At 44.5% G+C, this 18,424-nt stretch overlaps 1 protein-coding gene across 1 annotated transcript in view; it reads right to left on the reverse strand.

The window, feature by feature from the left end:
- DENND11 (DENN domain containing 11) overlaps positions 1-18,424 on the reverse strand; it is a 215,025-nt gene that overhangs the window by 91,447 nt on the left and 105,154 nt on the right. The window contains exon 4 of the mRNA XM_069628748.1: positions 13,154-13,307. Coding sequence (XP_069484849.1) covers positions 13,154-13,307 — 154 coding nt within the window. The remainder of the gene's footprint in view (positions 1-13,153; positions 13,308-18,424) is intronic.

The raw sequence follows: 18,424 nt of genomic DNA on the forward strand, positions 1-18,424 counted from the left end.
CTAACTGTAAACAGTATTGAACTTGGGGAAGAGAACCCAGAGGTTCTGTGGAACTGCGTTGACCTTGGGTAAGGGAACCCCCCCACCCCCAAACCCCAAGGTTGTTTGGAACTTTGTTGAACATGGGGAAGAGAGCTCCAAGACCTTTTTGTGGAACTGTTGTGAACCAGCGGAAGAAAAAGCTGAAAATAAGCAAGGAGCTGGAAGAAGCTCAGAACTTTACTTTGAACACTGTTTCTTTGTTGCTGACATCCCTACACATTGTATAGATTTAGTTGTGAGGGCAAGCACAGTTTTTGGCCAGACAGACTTAAGTTGAACTTTATGACACAGACTATCCTTAGTTTATTTTAGGTAAGGGAATCCCACATTAGTATAAGGAAAGTTAGGCCATATTCCATCCTGACATTTGAGAAATAAAAGCTCTATTTTCGAAAAAAGCGAATCTGTTGTCTGTCTTACTTCATGATGCCTTCACACTTCTTATTTAACAAAGTTCTCTAATAAAAATGTTAGAAATATGTTTTTAGTTTGCATCAACCTTCACCCAACTCGTAAAATCGTAACTATTCGAACAGTGGGTGGCGCAAAAGAAAATACATGCAGATTCTGTAACAATAGTGGCCAGAAGGAGACGCTAAAGCATATATTTATATTCTGTTCAGGTTTAACAGGGCTGAGAACATTGTATTTTGAGCTTTTTCTGACAAAGTATGTGACAATTAATGCGGAAGACTGGTGGAAATGGGTTTGTGCTGTGTCAGATAACTCATTGACCATTGCTGCTGTTAGTTATTTGTAGAAAGATTTTAAAAACAGTGAAGAGTTAATTTGAAATCTAACTCATAGGAAGCTTTCTTGATTATTTAGTATTGTAATATGCAAATTATTTTCTTTTACAAATGGGTTTTTAAAATGAAGATACATTTTTATATTTTTAGAATACATCAATTTTGAAACCAGTAAGGTAGTGAGTAGTGGGACGAGGAAGAATCCAACAGACTCACTATGAGTCCTCAAGCTCAGTACTGGGAGGAGGTGAGGAAGTATAGAGAGTACCCCTGTGAATCATACTGATCAGTCCAGTCTTTGTGGACTTCCCTTTGGCCAAGACACAAAGTAGAAGAGGGAAGTTGAAACTCAGTGAGAGATCCTCCCTGGAGGAACCAGGTCAAGTGGTCAGGAGCAGAGCAAAGCAACCAAAGACGGGACGATTATCAGTCAGCAGAGACGCTCCGGAGAGCTCCAACATGGTCGGCCCATGTCTGGAAACAGGAAGACTAAGCACCATGTGATCGAGAGAACTGGAGAGCATGGTCTGCCTGGGACACAGTGCCAGAAAGAAGGAAGTTGCTGCAGAGCCGCCGCAGAACTCGAACGCAGGAGGAGGTCTCCAAACAGGGGTGAAAGAGCCAGAAGCATCCGACATTGTGAAAATATGAGACTCTGTTATATGTGCATTTTTGGAACCTCAATTCAAGGAACCTTTTTTGAGACTTTTGATTTGTATCGCTTAAGAATAACATTTCATTTTGAATGAGCCAGAAGTGAACATTTGGCAATCACCCTGAAAGAAATAAACAATTCTTTTGAATCAAGAAGACCTACCCTTTTCTTTAGTTGTATATACAGTATAAAGGTCAGAAATAGGTTTTGGACACAGAACGGTGGACTCTTTGCTTTAGACTGACATCCTGACACACCCCTTAGTATTATTTGAGACAGGGAAACCACTCTTAGAACTAGGGTCAGACAGGGTTTTCTCTTATTTACAACCAATAAAAGTCTATAGTTAGAAATATGCCTCCTGTGTACCGCCGGCCTCCTACTTCCATACCCTTACAACAGATTGTGAGAAACCTGAAGGTGTCTCCCCAGCTAGTCCCTGGGGATCCGTCATCCAGGTGGCCAGGACACAGCCATCGCGATTGGATCCAGTTCCTGGGGGTGGACCAGTAAAGGAGGATGAACTGGATGGGGGTCCTCAGGCTGTGGGAGTGGGACACCAATGGGTGAGACGCAGTGTCCCCCTTCCTTTGACCCCTTTTCCCCCATCCTCTCACATAGGACATTCCAAACCTCTGCCCCCCCCTTTTCCAACACGAACACTTTTGCACAACTCAAAGGACAGCAGACTAACACCAGAGCCGTTTACCAGAAATGTCCCAATACAAGGGTTAGGAAAAGTCAGGCAATTGATCAGAATCACACACACACACACACCTGACAGCCCTTTCCCTTCCCCACAGGGATAAACGGTGGAGCCAGAGGGCACAGCACGAGCATGGTAGATAGCGCGACGAGACGGCTAAACAGGCACAGCAGTTCAAAGGAGAAAGACGGCAGGTATCGAGAGGGTGGCGAGGAGAGTAGTAACCTTGCCCTTTTCATCCGAGACCTGCAGAACATTCGAGGAAGAAAGCCTAAGACCGCGAACTATAGCACAAGTGTCTTGCAGCAGATGTCAACAGTACACAGGGCAAGCCTACGCTGATAAGCAGGAGCGAGGGAAGCTCCTGCAACCATGGTACCAGCCTGGACTCTAATGAAGAGAATAGCCAAGCAGGTCATCACAGCTGGTCAAGGGACGAGCCAATAAGAAATGGGCTGTGTTTAATTGATAATCGCAAAGTGGCGAGTTTTGAATCAAGTTCGTGGAACTGTGAACTGTTTCAAAAGACATTGAGAAAACAAGGGAAGTGAATCCCGCTAAAGAGAGGAGCGAAGGGTCAGCGCCTAGAAGAGGGGGGACCAGGGGTGAAGACAGCACCCTACGTAAAACTGTGGTAAACAATTGAGAAAGGTCAGCGCACAGAAGAGGGGGAGCCAGGGTTAACACATCACCAAGCGAATATTGGAAACTGAACTTAAATTAAAGGAACCTTTGTTTTTGTTAGTTGAAGACCTCAGGTGCTCGAAGGCAAGAGCTTTTTAAGTGAAACGAGACTTGGCCATTGACGGTCCTGAAAGCTGCCATTAGAACTGTTGTCTCGTGCTGGAGAAGCCCAAGACTGTACTGTGCTCCAAGATACCACCTTACCCCATGCTCAAAACGTGGGCAAGGGAGACCCAGGCTACCGCATACTGACATATTATTTGAGATCACTTCTTTCTTTTCTTAAGAACTATCCTTCACCCTTTCCTATATTAGTCTTAAGGTTTGGCAATAGGTTTTTTAGTATAGGCCCTTTTATTTGATTCAACGCCACTATGACTGCCTTACTTTTCATTTGATGGTCGACGCTTGCTCCAATCTTATATTTAGGTTTGGAATATGTGTTTTCCCAACCTGCATACCGAATTTATTGTTCAATAAACACCCTTGAACTGTGATCACTTGTGTATGTCTTACTTGTTGCCACCATGTGCTCCTCACAAGGTATACTGCTGTCATAATGTCCTTTTTTGTGAAAATGTCTATGATCTAGAGACGTGGTCTTTCTTTTCTAAACTGTTCACATATCTTTCATTCGCACTGAATATGAAATATCCTTTTGTCATTCAAAATGAAATAACTGCTTTAATATTGTACTAGCATCATAATCTGTAGAATCTAGGGGAATATATTCAATAAACAGTATTGATTTTAAAAAATGTTGGCATTAGTGCCTGGTGGAAGATCTTTTTGACAATATTGGGTAAGAGTACAATGTGTAGTTTTTAATATTTTGTTAATCCCCCAAAATATACTCCTGCCGTTTCCTTGACAAACATATGGAGAAACAGACAGACAAACACAAACACACAAGCCACAGCAATGCACTTTTACACATGGTCCCCATCACTAAATATACTCCCCATGGGGCTGCAAATATATTCTGTCCGCAGCACTGCACATACAGTACCCATGCACCACAAACGCATACAGCCACAATGGAATCTAGCTTTGAAGTACTACCTGGGTATACTGGAATCTCAAGTTTACTTGCCTTCTGGACTGAATGAAAACTAGCTTTACTATGAGAACTGTGAATATTGGAATAATGCCTTACTGTGCTAACTGGACATAATGGAACCTGACACTGCTCTGCGAACTACATATTTCCTTGACAATGGCATCAGTACTTTTCACTTGAATGGCAATAGTAACACAACTTGGATTTTGATGGCAATTCTTGGCAGTGGCGGCAATCCTTGGAATTTCTATACCAAAACATTAAAAAGGTGACTACTTCATCCACTGATGGCATTACCTGGTATATCAAAGTGATTATTGGCTTATTACTACCCGAGCATATGATGAAGGTACCTGACAAATTATAGTACTTTATGGTCATATAATGACAACAGCTGGCGAATGGGGAGTATCTGGAGACATGATGCCTATATATTAGGTAAAACTATTGGTTTCATCAATGCTTGTGTTTTGTATGTGAATAACTGGCAAATGAATGTTTAAAATACATATTTGTTCATGTTTGTGAGGGATACCCCACCATATTTTCTTAGGCTGTTGGTTAATTTCAAATTGAAGTAATTTTGATTAAAAACTAAATGAAAAAATGTCCCTTCATTTGTTGGCCCACTGAAAAGAAAAAGAAAAAGGGAGTGGGGAATTAGGGGGTCAGCAGATTTTGAAAGGCTGATGAATTGAGAATATGCGGGGGAAAATGTAAGGAACCAAATGTTATCTTCTTGCCTTATCGAGTTTGCTGCTACTAGCATGGCGTTTGATGCATCAGATATCCTGACTGTTCATTGTAAGCAGTGGTCGAAGTGGGCGGGAGCGGTTTGGAGCGGTGCTCCTCTATTTTCTACGGTTCCTTTGCTTTTATTTTCAAAAGAAACTGTTCCGGAATGGTCTTGTTTCAAAATAAAAGTGTAGGAAACAGTTGAAACTTGCTCTTTAGTGCACTGAACTTTCCCTTCAACAGCAAGCGCATTTGTTTGGGGTTTGGATTGTGTGGAAATGGGGTTTTCATGGGGAATGGGGCAGGTCAGCAGGAATCATAGTTCCACTACTTCTTTTCATACATTTCGACCACTGATTGTAAGTTAGATGATGGAGTATAACAAAGGGAGACTTCGGGCTAGGCGACGGCTCTCAAAACAATACCCTCCCATCCACCATTTGCACCTCTACCTGGTCCTTTATGGATTTGCCACTTCCAATGCCCTCATTTTATTATTAAGCCCTAGAGCAACATCTCCACAGGATAGTCATAGTTTACTGGCTTGACCATTCATAACTTCACCCCTCATTCACAAAATACAGCAAGCCCCTGGACTACTTAGGCAGCTCTAACCTCTATTTAGGAAGACCACTTGACCAATAAGTTGTAAACAGCCAAATCTAGCTGAAAAACCTTTTTTTGTCAAATCAAATACTTGACAAAATCCAACGTTCAACACACTATCAAAGCAATTGTACTTCCACACATATAATGGCAAAGCTCTCTTGCTTATATCCCCAGTTTCTAACATGAACCTGCTTAAAGTCCTCTTTCATGAAACCACCTGGATAACTATGGGTCAAAGTAAATAAGACCACATCGACCCAACTTTAGTGAATCTCAGACTCTGCAATATTCTTGTCAAATTAAAAATGTACGGAATCGTCCGGAATGTACGGCAAAAAAATCAGTCAAACTATCTGGCTGACAAATGTCCTATTAAGGCCTCCTCCTCAACACACAAAGTTCTGCTCTGGTGAGGCTCGAAATCCAGAAGGCCCAAGAGAGGCCACAAAATAATTCTTCTCGATCTATGCAAACATGCTCTGTGACAAGCTCCCCCTGAATCACAGACCCTCTATAGCCCCCTCAGTATGAAACTAAATAACTTATTTAAAAATGATTGCCTACACACAACTGGGCCTAAATCAAGAAAATGTCCCCAAATCAATCTTCAGTCACTCATCTTCTACAATGAGATAGAATGTTCGGCAACAGTTTTTCCCTCATTGAAAAAATAATATGCTACAACTGCAATGTTTTATCTAATGGATTAAAAAAAAAAAAGGTAGCAGGTGCCCCTCTCTCGAAAGAACATGGCATGATAACCTGTTCTGTGGTTTTACCCACTGTGAGAGTCTGCAGCCATCGCTTTTAGCTCACTGTACTTTTCTCAAAGGAGGAATATCCATTTGCATATCAGTCTTTGTCCCGTCCACAAGGGCACTTCAACACCGAAATACCAAGCAAACCTCCCTTGAACAAGAGTACCAACAGCAACCCCATACAAGTGTTTCAGCCTTGTTGTGCCTTATCAGTGAGGTGGAGCTGTACCTCTCTGAGCACAGTGAGCAAGGGGTCCACGTATGGGGTCCCCCAGGTAATTTAGGGTGACCAACCCCAAAATTAACTGAGAAGAAATAAAAACAAAAAAAGATTCAAATCATCAAAAATGAGACAGTTTGCAAAGGGAATTAATAGTCTAACTCTCTCCCCTGACACATCGCAACATGTGTTGGACGATGAAGCCACCGATCTCCAAGTTACGTTATTTTGTGATTGTTTTGTTGAAGAAATGTTGAAATTCTTTTATATGAGACCATTTATTGAAAAACATGTCCAACTAATTAGAGACGAATTGTAGATGTTTTACCAATCAGGAATGAGACAAAGACTACTCAGGAGATTGTGAGAGAATGTTCCCTTGCAGAAGACAAAAACCTGAGCTTTTGGGATTTTTAATATAAAATTAGGGTAAATTGGTCTCTAAAAGGGAGGTCTGATCAGACCCCACTTTCATAATGCTCCAGGCTGAAAACTAAATGCGAACACAACTCTGTTGAGTCCGTCTACAACACCTCCCAGCAGGTGCCTTGTAGTTTGCCAACATGTCAATTACAAAGTGACATGCGCATTCCTGCCAACAGCCTTATGAAACCCAACGATCCAGCAGCCATGGACTGCTTTGGAATGTTAAAAGCCCTGATCCAAAATTGGATAATTGTGTGCTACGAGACCCTGATGACCGATTAAAATCTAAATCTAAACAATGTCTAGTTTTGCCATGGTGCCCTCTGGGAATCTACAATTATATTGGCCAAAAATGATTGGTGTCAATTTATTTTCAGCTGGATTACTAGTGATTTATTTCACAGACAGGGCCTTATGTGTATCAGCATATGGACTGGGTTTCACCAAAAAGAACTATTTGGGCCCAGCCCAGAATCTTTTTAGGTGAACGCTTGTCACCTTCTCCAGAAGACAGGAAGTCCCTCCTGGGGTTAGCTGGGAACCACTACTTCATAAGTGTGCCCTGGAGAGCTCACACCAGAGTGACGCTGCAACAGATAGTCCCCCTGGGTGTGGTACTCAGCGAATGGATCTCATGGGGAAGGATCCCCCCCTATGGGACTAGGGAGGACTTTCCGGGAAGAATGCGGTATATCCAGAATATGCCACACGCTCCCTCATCCGCCTACCCTATACAGGGTAACACACTTCCCTCACACTTCCATGTACTTATGTATCCAACCTCCTTAAGAAAAACTGGGTCGAGGAAGAGTAGGGACTACCTATGCAAGTCATGTAGAAGAACTGGGACGACGAAGAATCCAAGTAACCCAGTTGAGAGTGATAGTCAGTACCAAGATGAAGGGGTGCGGAGTAATGAAAAACGCTCAGCAGAAGCAATACCAGCAGCCTAGTCAATATGGATAATATGTGAGTAACTGGAACATAAACAGGGAAGAAGGACTTGAAAAGCAGTTTAGCCCTCCCTCCAGTGCCCGCAATCAGGTCGGCGGTGCGGAGAAGGGAAACCCGGGGAACTGAGACACGAGGCAAGAAGGTGAAGCCTCTGAAAAGGGTCAGAAAAATAAGCCTTCCCCCAACTGGAAGCAAACTGCTAAAACAGATTGAAGAGAGGGGGCCACGCGGTCCACATCAGAAAAGCAGGCTTGCTGGGAGCAGCAGCTCCGGAGACGGCGTGGCTGGAGCGGACCACATGGAGAGTGTGGGACGGAAGAGATTGAGTCCAGGGAGCTTCTGGAGCCTAAACAGAAACTCCCTGGAGGTAGGGGTTTGCTGGGGCAAGCTGGTGGGGACAGAAGATGGGTCTGGGGCTCCATAAAGAAGGGTGGAAGCACCCTAGAGAACAGGGCTGAAAAGAGCCTGGGATAGAGACGTTAAACAAATAATTAAACCTTAAGTAAGCGTCTGGGTTGAGGCAAAAAAGCAGTCACATAGGATTAGGGAAGCTTCCAACTCAAGAGAAATGTTCAAAATCTTACGTGAACTGGAGGACCCCTGCCCACCCACTTCATTAATCAATAAAAATGAACAATGGTGTCAGCTCATCCAGAACTCCATGCGCAGGAAAGTGTAAAACATTAGGGTGGATATCTCAGCCAAATTAGCCTCTTTGCCCAAACGGCAGCATTGTTGCACTCCAAAAATTTGCTTGGGGCATAATCCACCCTTAGTGGTTACTATAACTTCTGAAAAAACAACCAGAGACAAACTAGCATTCTAAAGCCAACCAGCTGCAGGTCAAGCGACCCTTGACCTGCAGCTATTGTTAAAATATGTTCCTGTTAACTTGCTCCTTTGATCGCAAATTTTGTAAACTGCTCTTTTAGAGAAAGCACAGTCCCCGCATTCATGAAACATGCTTGGATTGCCCCCTTTTTGAAGAAGAAGCAGCCATCATTGCATCCCTTGTGGCTGGTAACTACCGCCCTATAACTACCAACTTTTTCCTGCTTAAAATGATGGATTAAATCGCTTATCAACAGATCCAGGATTACTTGAGTCAGTACAAAATCTTAGGCCCTAAACAATCTGGTATCAGAAGTTACCATAGTACCGAGTCTACCCTAATGGATCTAAAAACGAACATCATGTAGGCTATGGATAAGGCAAAATCTTTGACCCTGATGCTGTTGCGCTTGGTCGATCACGTCACTCTAGTTACTAGGCTCCAGGAAACTGCATCCTTCTCTAACGAAGCTGCCGGCTGGATTTTGTCAATCCTCTCTGATCGGACAGCCAGAGTGTACAGTGAAAAGGTGACTGGAGACGGCTTCGTACTTCCCTGTGGGGTACCACAGGGCTCTTGTATGTCGCCAACATTGTTTAACATCTTCACTTTGCCTCTGTTCGAGATGCTGGACTCAGAAGGAATAACATACGCAAATTATGCGGATGACACTCAGTGTCTCTTCTCCCTCACCGGCAATCACGCAGCAGACTCATTGACCATCAATATGATCTCATTTATAGATGGATGATGTCCAATAGGCTTGCTTTGAACAATGCAAAAACAGAGATTATGGTCTTAGGCACCAGCCAAAAGCTGCATAGGTTTGACCCTGCGTTCCAGTCCTTTAAGGTAGCAGACTGTATACTAAAATCTTTATTTAAAGTCAAGACCTTCGGTGTCATCTTGCATCCTGAACCGAGCATGTGGGCCATCTCGTCCCTTGCTCCTCATATTACCTGAGCCATCTAGCACTGATCTGCCCTTCCTTAGCGAGAACAGCTGTGCCACAGTGGCTCGAGCCATTATTGGTTCGCGCTTGGATTACTGTTCTAGCCTTCTGCAAGGGATTGGGCAGGGAGAATTGAATCATCTTCAGGTGGTCCAAAATAATGCTGTTCGCGTTGTCGTCACATGCATAAAACAGATATCACTGTTGCCAATCTCTTCACTGGTTGCCCATAAGGAAAATAATTTCATTTCGCACCTCATACCTTACACATGCTTGTCTTTATGGTAAAAGTCAGATATAGCTCTCCTCGCTGTTGAGTTGGCTCCCACCCAGACAGGTTTTGAGATACCAGTCTGTTGCCAATCCCAAAAGCCAAACTCTCCCTGGTACTGGAAGGAAGTTTCCCTCTGGCAGTCCCCCGCCTTTGGAATGCCTTACCATTGGACCTAGGTCCTGTGCCTCCCTGAGGATGTTTGAATGAATCGGCACTGCTCCCCAATTCAAACCGATCCTCTGCTTGATCTCTTGTGCCCGACGCTTGCTTTCGTTATTTAGTGTTCGTCTGTCCGTGCTGCTATGCCCATGGGCCCTTGTCCTAGCGCGTTATAAATAAAATAAAATAAACTCTCCAGGGATCCAACAGTAAAATCAGTAATCATGGTCAAAAAGGAATGCTGAAGTTTTGGAACTTTGCTAAATTAAGAACTTGTATTCCTCAGTTTTTACTTGGAACTCTGTTTTCACCTTGGAAAAGGATTGTTACCTGGGGAAGGGAAACATTCCCTCTGGGAGCAGCATTCCTTTGTTTCACTGCAACCAGAAGCTGCTGTCCAGAAGAAGGGAGTCATTCTTCTGCACCAATCCTTTAGTTTAGTTATATTTGTAAGGTAAGGAAATAGGTTTCTGACACAGGACTGTGGACTTTATTTTCCTGGACATCCTGATAGTCTCCTTGGTGTTTTTGGTTGGGGCACGGGAACCACTCTGACAAGATAGGGAACGTTTGGGTTTTTACTTTTTTTCTCAAACTAATAAAAGTGTATAGCCAAAGGACTGCCACCTGTGTGTCAATCTCTTCCTTCCACACCCTTACAGCTTGTGCAGCTCCCTTCTGTGTGCCTCTCAGAAGAGCATTGACCGTGCACACCTTTTCAAGAATTCATGATGCACAAGGTACAGCAGTTACTTGCTATTTGCTTTCTCTGTTAAGAAAGCTTAATTATACTACCTATTCTTGAGATCATCATATATGAGGGAGACAGTACACGTCCATTTAATTGGCCTTAGGATTTTGGGTAGTGTGAGAAACAGGAGGCTGTTCTCACTCCTAAGCCCCTTGGGTCCTCTGCCCAGATGGCCAGGGAAAGGTCATCGCTTTTGGATCCGGACCCTGGGAGTAGAGAAGCGAGGGAGGATCACCTGGGTCGAGGGTCCATGAGGATTGGAAGTGGGATGCCCCTTGGCGAGACATGGTAACCCCCTTTCCCTAGTAACAGGCTACCTAACCCTGCCCCAACCTTTATAGGCTGTTAACTGCCAGTTCCCCTCATTATTCCACACACTAAACCTGACAGCACTGAGACGAAGATGACGGAGCTGGGAGTAGTGAAGATTACTGCTCTTCACCATTTAGGTACGGATACGAGGAAGCTGCATTCCAAACACTGGGTGGGTCAGGCAGATCTAATTAACGTGACACACCTGCAGACTGTTAGAGGTCTGCAGGTGCATAAAATGAGAGGCCAACGAGAGCCAAAGAGGAGAACCCGCAAGTAGAGCCGTGACGGAGAAGCAGGGAGACTGGCGTGGCAGAGACCAGCAGGGGACCCGCTCTTCGCGGGACTGCTGTGGTGGTACGAGGAGAGTCTCTCGCTCTCTCTCTCATAATCCTTGCCCAGATGTTCCTTCTTTCCTTTCCCTTCCTTCTACTCTCCACCCTTCTCTTCCTCCCACTTTCTTCTTTCCTTTCCCTTCCTTCTACTCTCTCCCCTTCTCTTCCTCCCACTTTCTTCTTTCTCTTCTTCTTGCTGTCCCTCTGTTCTCTCATCTCACATCTACTGCTACTATCCATCTCCACTCCCCTCCGCTCTACTACTCTCCACTGTTCTTGACTACTCCTCACTCCAACTTCTCGCTTCTCTGCTCTCTACTCCCACTACGCTCTGCTCTCCAATCCCACTACTCCATTCTCTCCACTCTCACAGTCTTCTATACTCCACCACTCCTTCTATCAGAGTCATCCTCCTTTCACCTTTCCCACTAACTAACTTACTCCACTATTCTAGCAATTAACCTCAGCCATTCCTTTCACTCTTCATACAAGCATTCTCGCACCCAAGCACCACTTTTTCTCACCAACCAATAAGTCACTGTGCACACTCTCTGTAATTCTATTCCACGCTCAGCTCCTTCCTTCCTTCCTTCCTTCCTTCCTTCCTTCCTTCCAACCACCTACTCCTGTGACCACACCTGAACAACGTACACTCCTTCGTTCATGAGACGTTTTATCCTCTGCCTCCCCCTTTCATTCGCCCTCTACCAACAAATAACTGATGGCACACTCAATAAAGGAAATCAGTGGCATAGAAAAAGAAAAGTGGACTCAAACTTGGCTCACACTATGACTTCCATGCTTCCACTAGGCCACGGACAATCCTCCCTTGTCATCATAAGATATCAAAAATAAAATAAAGCATTTTTAAGAAATGCTGGCATACACCAGAGGTGCAGATGATCATTGTGCAATGTAAGAAGGACAAAAAAATACTAAAGCTACATCAACTATATCACCATGAGATACACAATAAAACTAAACACAAAGCCGTTGGAGTATATATCTAGCTGACCAGGCATTTGGGAAAATAGCACCCCCCAGTTTTCATTGACTCTAGAATGGATTGGGTTGTTTCTTTTTCGAAAATAGAAAACATTGCTGGGAATTTGGCTTTAGCAGGTCCACAGCAGAATGTTGTTCACTCTTAATATCCAACTTTCAGCTTTTCTTCAGGATATCTGGTGGAGCCCATTCAATTCTGAAGATGATAGATTGGATTTTGAATTTTACTGCAAGGAGTTCTCATCAAAACATGTTAATTGAGTGACTGGTGTTTCAAAGATAACTTTCATGGGGATATTAGGATTAGTGAATTTGGCAATTGTTCCGGAAAATGCAAGAATACATTTTCTGCATCTTGGATGGCACAGCGCTGACTAAGGCCGACTCAATTTTATCTTCAATAACTTCTTTACATGTTTCCCCCCATTCCTACTACGTTTGCTCCCAAAACTCTGCTATGTGATGGGTAAGTACTCCTATGTTTGCATTTGCATGGCTACTCAGGTTTTCCAAAAACCTGCACTCCTGGCACTTAGTAAATCTTAGCACACCATTTACAGCCACATAGATCCTTCGTATTAATTTATTTTGATGAAAGATCCAGACTAGTCTATTGGTCAGCAAAGTTCCTAGGTGGTTAAATAGTAGGTTTGTATTGAGCCATTGATTGAGAGGGTAAACATTTTATTACAACCAAATAAATGACATTGGAATTCCACAGGATATCTAGGAAATGTTGATTGAAATGCACAAATTCCTAACACTTGCACCAAAAGTATTTGCCCCATTACAAAACACAGCATCATATAACACACATACGCATACCCTGTTGAGGTTCAATGCATGATTTTGCTCTTGCCTACTTCTGTCCCCTTGCATTCATCTATGTCAATTTTTCATTGCCCACAGTACCTCATAGTTGTCAAACCCATTACCTTCATCTCAGGGTACATGTATCGGTGAATTGAGGGTAGCCAATGTACCGGCTGTTGACATGCATGGTTCCCTGTGCTAGGTAAAAGAATCCCTTTCTTGTCTTCATAAAAGGCCTCAAGGTGAGAGTAATAGCCCGGGATCTCCAGCTGATGTCTGTGAACCAAAAGAGATTAAATATTGGACAGAAGTCATAAAATCAGCATGTAATAAACAGCAAAGCAGCTAAGTGAGAGCACCATTGCAGGTGTTGCAATAAATAAATAAAAACTTTTAATTTATTGGGATCGTGGAAATATTCTCCTAAAATGGGAATGTCAAATCAGAGTAATAGAAAACAAAAACAAAACGACTGACTTGTAATTCAAGTTCTTTGTCATGGGTATCTTAGTTAATATTCTTAAACTTATAATGGGAAGTTCTGGTTGGTCATATGGGTATGACAGGGGAAGGTCTGGGTTTCAGGGAGACTAGGTGGGTTGGGAACAATGGGATAGATCCAGTTGTTGGGAACGTTGACCTGTGGCTTTGTCAGGGATTGGGAGGGAAGTGACAAAGGAGACCCCCAGATGGCTCAAGTGAGATACAGCTTGAACCCTTCAGCAGAACAGCGATTGTATATGGTTCATGTAAGTGGGTAAGGGCGGTGCAGGCCAAATAGTATTGAAGTGTCCCGATTGGATGACTTTATGGTGGGGTGGATCTGGGTGTGAACTGCAGCGTTATTGCTGTTTTGTAAAACAATAAAATAAAGTTCATAACATTTTTTTAAAAAAACAATATATTCTTAAACTTTGGGGGGTGGAGGAGAGTGGACACTGAGGAGCCAGGAATGAGACACCGACACAGAGGGCTCATGGTTTGGATTATAAAAGTTCATTAAATTTAAAAGGGTTAGAAAATACCTCACTATCCCTAATCTAGAAGGTATTTCCCTACTTCAACCAAAAACCAAGGGAGTCTGTCCTTTGTCAAGATGTCCAAGTAAATGTGCATCCCGTGCCTGAAATCCTATTCTGGCCCCCACATTCTAAAATTAAATCTAAGGTGGGAATGGTATTTTCTCTGATTTTCAAAGTGCACAAATGCTTAAATTGTTATATGGCGATGAGAAAGTGGACGGATGACCCAAGTAATTCCTATTGGACTCCAACTGAGACAAAGAAGAGGCGCTGAGGCATGAAGAATACCTGGTGGAATGGTAATCATCATTCTAGCTTTCTGCAGAGATGGGATTGGGAGGTTAGGATAAAACATTACAAAGGACTTACAGAACTGTCTAAGAAGCCGGAGAAACTTCTTCAGGAGAGCCACAGCAGCAGCCGAAGAAGGACAGATTCACCCGCGAGATTCAAACGGTACGCAGAGAAGACAAAATCGCTCTGGTCTCAAAGGAACAAGAACCTGGTGGCGTGGCGTGAACCTAAATGAGCACTGGGAGCGGGAAATCCGTATCAGGAGTGATAATCGCAGGACCAGAGCCAGCGAGCAGAGAAACACCCCCACATCCTGGCAAACGACCGCAAAACACCAAAAGGAAGATCGGCAGAGCGCACAGAGGCATGTGAAGGTAAAGGGCTAGACACCAGTGCCTGTGAGGACTTGAAAAGCAGGGTCTGGGACCCACATACAGTACTTGGTGAGAGAAGAAGCTGAGTTGGTCAGAACAAAACGGAAGAGAAAACAGGCTCTGTGGCCCACATGCAAAAATGAGGTATCTTGCATGTGACAGTACTTGGCAAGAGAGGGAGTAAAGTTTGCAAACCAAAGAGCAAGAGAGACCCGGGCCAGGGACCCCACCGAAATGAGATGTCTTTCTCATGGCAATGCTTGGCAGTGGAGTGTAACGCTCACCTGGTATCCACGGGGACGTTACTCGGCCTGTTCTGACCTCTTACGACCTCGAACCCTTCCCTGGAGGCTATTCGACTGGAGACTGGGCCTGAAACACAGGATTGGTAGAGTTTAACTCCCTATTGTCTCTGTGTGGTGTGCTTGAACCCCTTCTTCCCCAGGGTCCCACCCGTCCCTTTGATCCACAGCTCACCTGGTTTTCTTGGATAGTGTGCTCTCTTCGTCCTGCCTTCAGCACAGGGGCGCGTTGATTGATGCGGGCTCGTTGCTGCCTAGTTACTTCACTGGCAAGAGTCCGACAGGTAAGTATAATGAGTCTTTTGAAAAGTTCTCTAACTTCGTTCCTTTCCTTCCTTAGATGATGGCCGGCGTCCGGGGATGGCGGCGTGCTGCTGAGATGAGTAGCGCTGAAGGTGAGAGAGCGCGATGCGCGATGCACCCCTTTCGTATTTGCATTGAACTGAGTTCTTTTTCTGTGTCTTTTAGGTGCCGCAACATTTTCAGCGTGGATGCCGGTTATGAAGAACAAATGCGGTGGGTAAGCGCGGTATGTGGCGCCTCTAGATGTTTCCACGCTAACCTGGAGTGTCTTTTCCCTCTTGCAGATGGATAAGAAGTTCCGGAGTCAGAGTTCCCCCAGAGCGGCTGGCATTCAGGTAAGCGTTTGAAGCTCATACAGTATTTAAAAATAAGCGAAGATTTGTAGAATGCTTACTAATGCCTTTCTGTTCTTTTACCTTTTTCTTAGGAAGCGACGTGCCGGGATGGGAATGACACCGCCGAAGATGCCCGCAGAAAAGAAGGAGCGATGACTGATGGGCAGAAGCGCCGCAAGGTAAGGCTGTTCCTAACGGTGTTCTTGTTCTTGGAGGAGCTGAGCGCAGAAGAAAGATGCAGGCCTACTGGAGACCGATCCGAACACGGCGAGTGTCACGCTACAGGTGCAGAAAACGCAAAGCATGTTTCTCAGTCTGGGTGTGGCTTAAATAGTCTCTGGGTATCCCAGGTGCCTCTGGGCTGAACCACACTCAAAAGACTAGGCCACACATGCAGTTCTGGGAACCAAAATATGTGGGGGCATCCATCTTGTCCCCATCAATGCACTACAAGTCCAATCCCCAATGTTATCCTATGGGAGTGAGTGAGTCTGGTGCCACAAGCGCCAAGTCTGATTCCAAGTGGGTCTTTGGAGGGATGGAGAGGCCCTTGAGGGCCATGTAGGTGATTGTGACCTGGCTCCAGCCTGACATCTTGGAGGGCTGGGGACATGAGAGGCAGGAATCAGGATATGGAGTGAACCTAGTGAGCCCAGCCAAAGAGAAGGAGAAGAGCGTCTGAGATCCCTTTAGCAGTTGTGAATTGTGTAAACCAAGCTTCAGAAAAGGCCAAGGGAAGGAAGGCATTCCACACTGGTGTTGTGGTATGTTGAGTAGGGTTGGAAGAGAGCCAGGGGAAAGGGGAAAGGAATCATTCTGCTGGCATTGTGAAAACACTGGGAACGAGATTCCTGGAGAAGCGAGGCCTTCTCCAGGAACCCAATAGTGAAGAAACAACTATGGGCAATAAGTAATTTTGATGTTTGAACCGGAACGTTACCTTTTGAGTTTGAATTGAGAACCTTACTGCTTGTTGAGCCTTGGAAAGGGATTGAGACCTGGGGAAGAGAGTTGTTCCTTTAGGTAAAGATCCCACCTAAAAACTGGAACTGTGATCCGCTGACCAGAAGAAGGGAGCCATTCATTTGGACCATGAAGATCCACTACCTCTTTAGTTTAGTTATAAGGGTGACGGGCAGAAGTAGGTTTTTGACAGAGGACAGTGGACTATTGATTTATACGGACATCTTGACAATTCCCTTAGCATTTTTAGTTGAGGTAGGTAAAGCTAGGTTCTCTTTATTTTCATTACTAATAAGTTTATACCAACAACCATGCCACCGGTGTGCCAGTCTCCTCCTTCTGCACTCTTACTATTAACTCCACTCTCACAGCTAATGACATAGCTGAATACTTCGCTGCAAACATTAAAAAAAATAAGAGACTCTCTTGACATTCGTCACACTCCCTCCTCTTACATTCTACACTCTGCCTACTCTACCACCATCCTCTGCCTCTATGTGTCGCTTTAGTCACATACTCTTACTGAAGAAGTCTCATCTCTGCTGATGAAGGCTAACCTCTCTTGAGCCCCATTAGACCATATTAATCCTCAGCTAGTCAAGCCTAAGGTCCCTTTAATGGCATCTCACCTGGCTGAACTCTTCAACCTGTCCTTAGACTCCACTTGCTTTCCTTCTATTTTCAAAACGGCCACAGTCACCCCTCTCCTAAAAATGCAAGGGCCTGACCCAAATCTACTGGCTAACTTTTGCCCTGTAGCTCTCCTTCCATACTACTCTAAAGTGGTCGAAAGGGTGGTGTTCAACCGTCTTACTCATTTCATTGACATCCACACCCTTCAGGACCCCCTACATGGGTTTTGCGCCGTCACTCCACGGAAACAGCTCTGAAGAATGTCTCCAACTTCATCGCCTCTGCTAAGCACTTTAACCTATCCTCTATCTAATTATCCTTGACATGTCTGCTGCCTTTGACACCGTCAATGACGCTGCACTCCTTAATACCCTTTCTTCCTTGGATTCACGATCAAGCCATTGTCTAGATTGAATTCTACCTGGCAGCTCGCCAATTTTCTGTGTCCTGAAGTAACACCACCCTCAACGCACTCCTCCAACGGTTGGTGTTCCACAGGGCTCCGTCTTGGGTCCTCTCCTTTTTCCACTCTAAATCATCTTATCTTTGCCTGATCTCTCCAACTATCTCTCTGCCATTAAACATTGGATGGATTTGCGCACTTTTTATGTTAAACTCTACCAAAACAGAGGTGCTGGTCTTCCCTGCCAAATACCCTCTCTTATCTCTTCCCGTGACTATCCAGTTCCCACCTAACACTCTTCCCCTACTCTTCTTCAGCTGGAAACCTTGGTCTCATCTATGACCCTCCTCACACTTTCTCTACTTTCATCGTCAAAACTGCAATGACGGCTTGCCTCAACCTCCTAAATATTAGGAAAATCAGGCACCTCTTTCTTTCGAAAACGCCAAGCATCTTTTAACCACTCTTATCGACCACTCTGTCCTCTCGATAAGATCATTAACTTTGCTCCCAGGGCTCTTTGAACCCCCTCACTTCACAACTACTTTGTCGTACCGTCATCAGGGTGGATGGCTGATGATGCAAAACAGGGCCAGATTTTTTTGTTTTGTTCCTGGTTCACAGATCTATCCATGCAAAGGCACCACTGTATCTATCCAACTCTACAAGCACTCTCGTAATCTCTGCTCTGCCTCCTTGACTACCCTTGTGGCTCCTCGCGCTCCCTGTGGCTCCTCGCGCTCCCTGTGCTTCCTCTCGCTTCC

Source organism: Ambystoma mexicanum, chromosome 12 (assembly GCF_040938575.1).
Source record: "Ambystoma mexicanum isolate Mex_15411 chromosome 12, UKY_AmexF1_1, whole genome shotgun sequence".
Taxonomy (NCBI): domain Eukaryota; kingdom Metazoa; phylum Chordata; class Amphibia; order Caudata; family Ambystomatidae; genus Ambystoma; species Ambystoma mexicanum.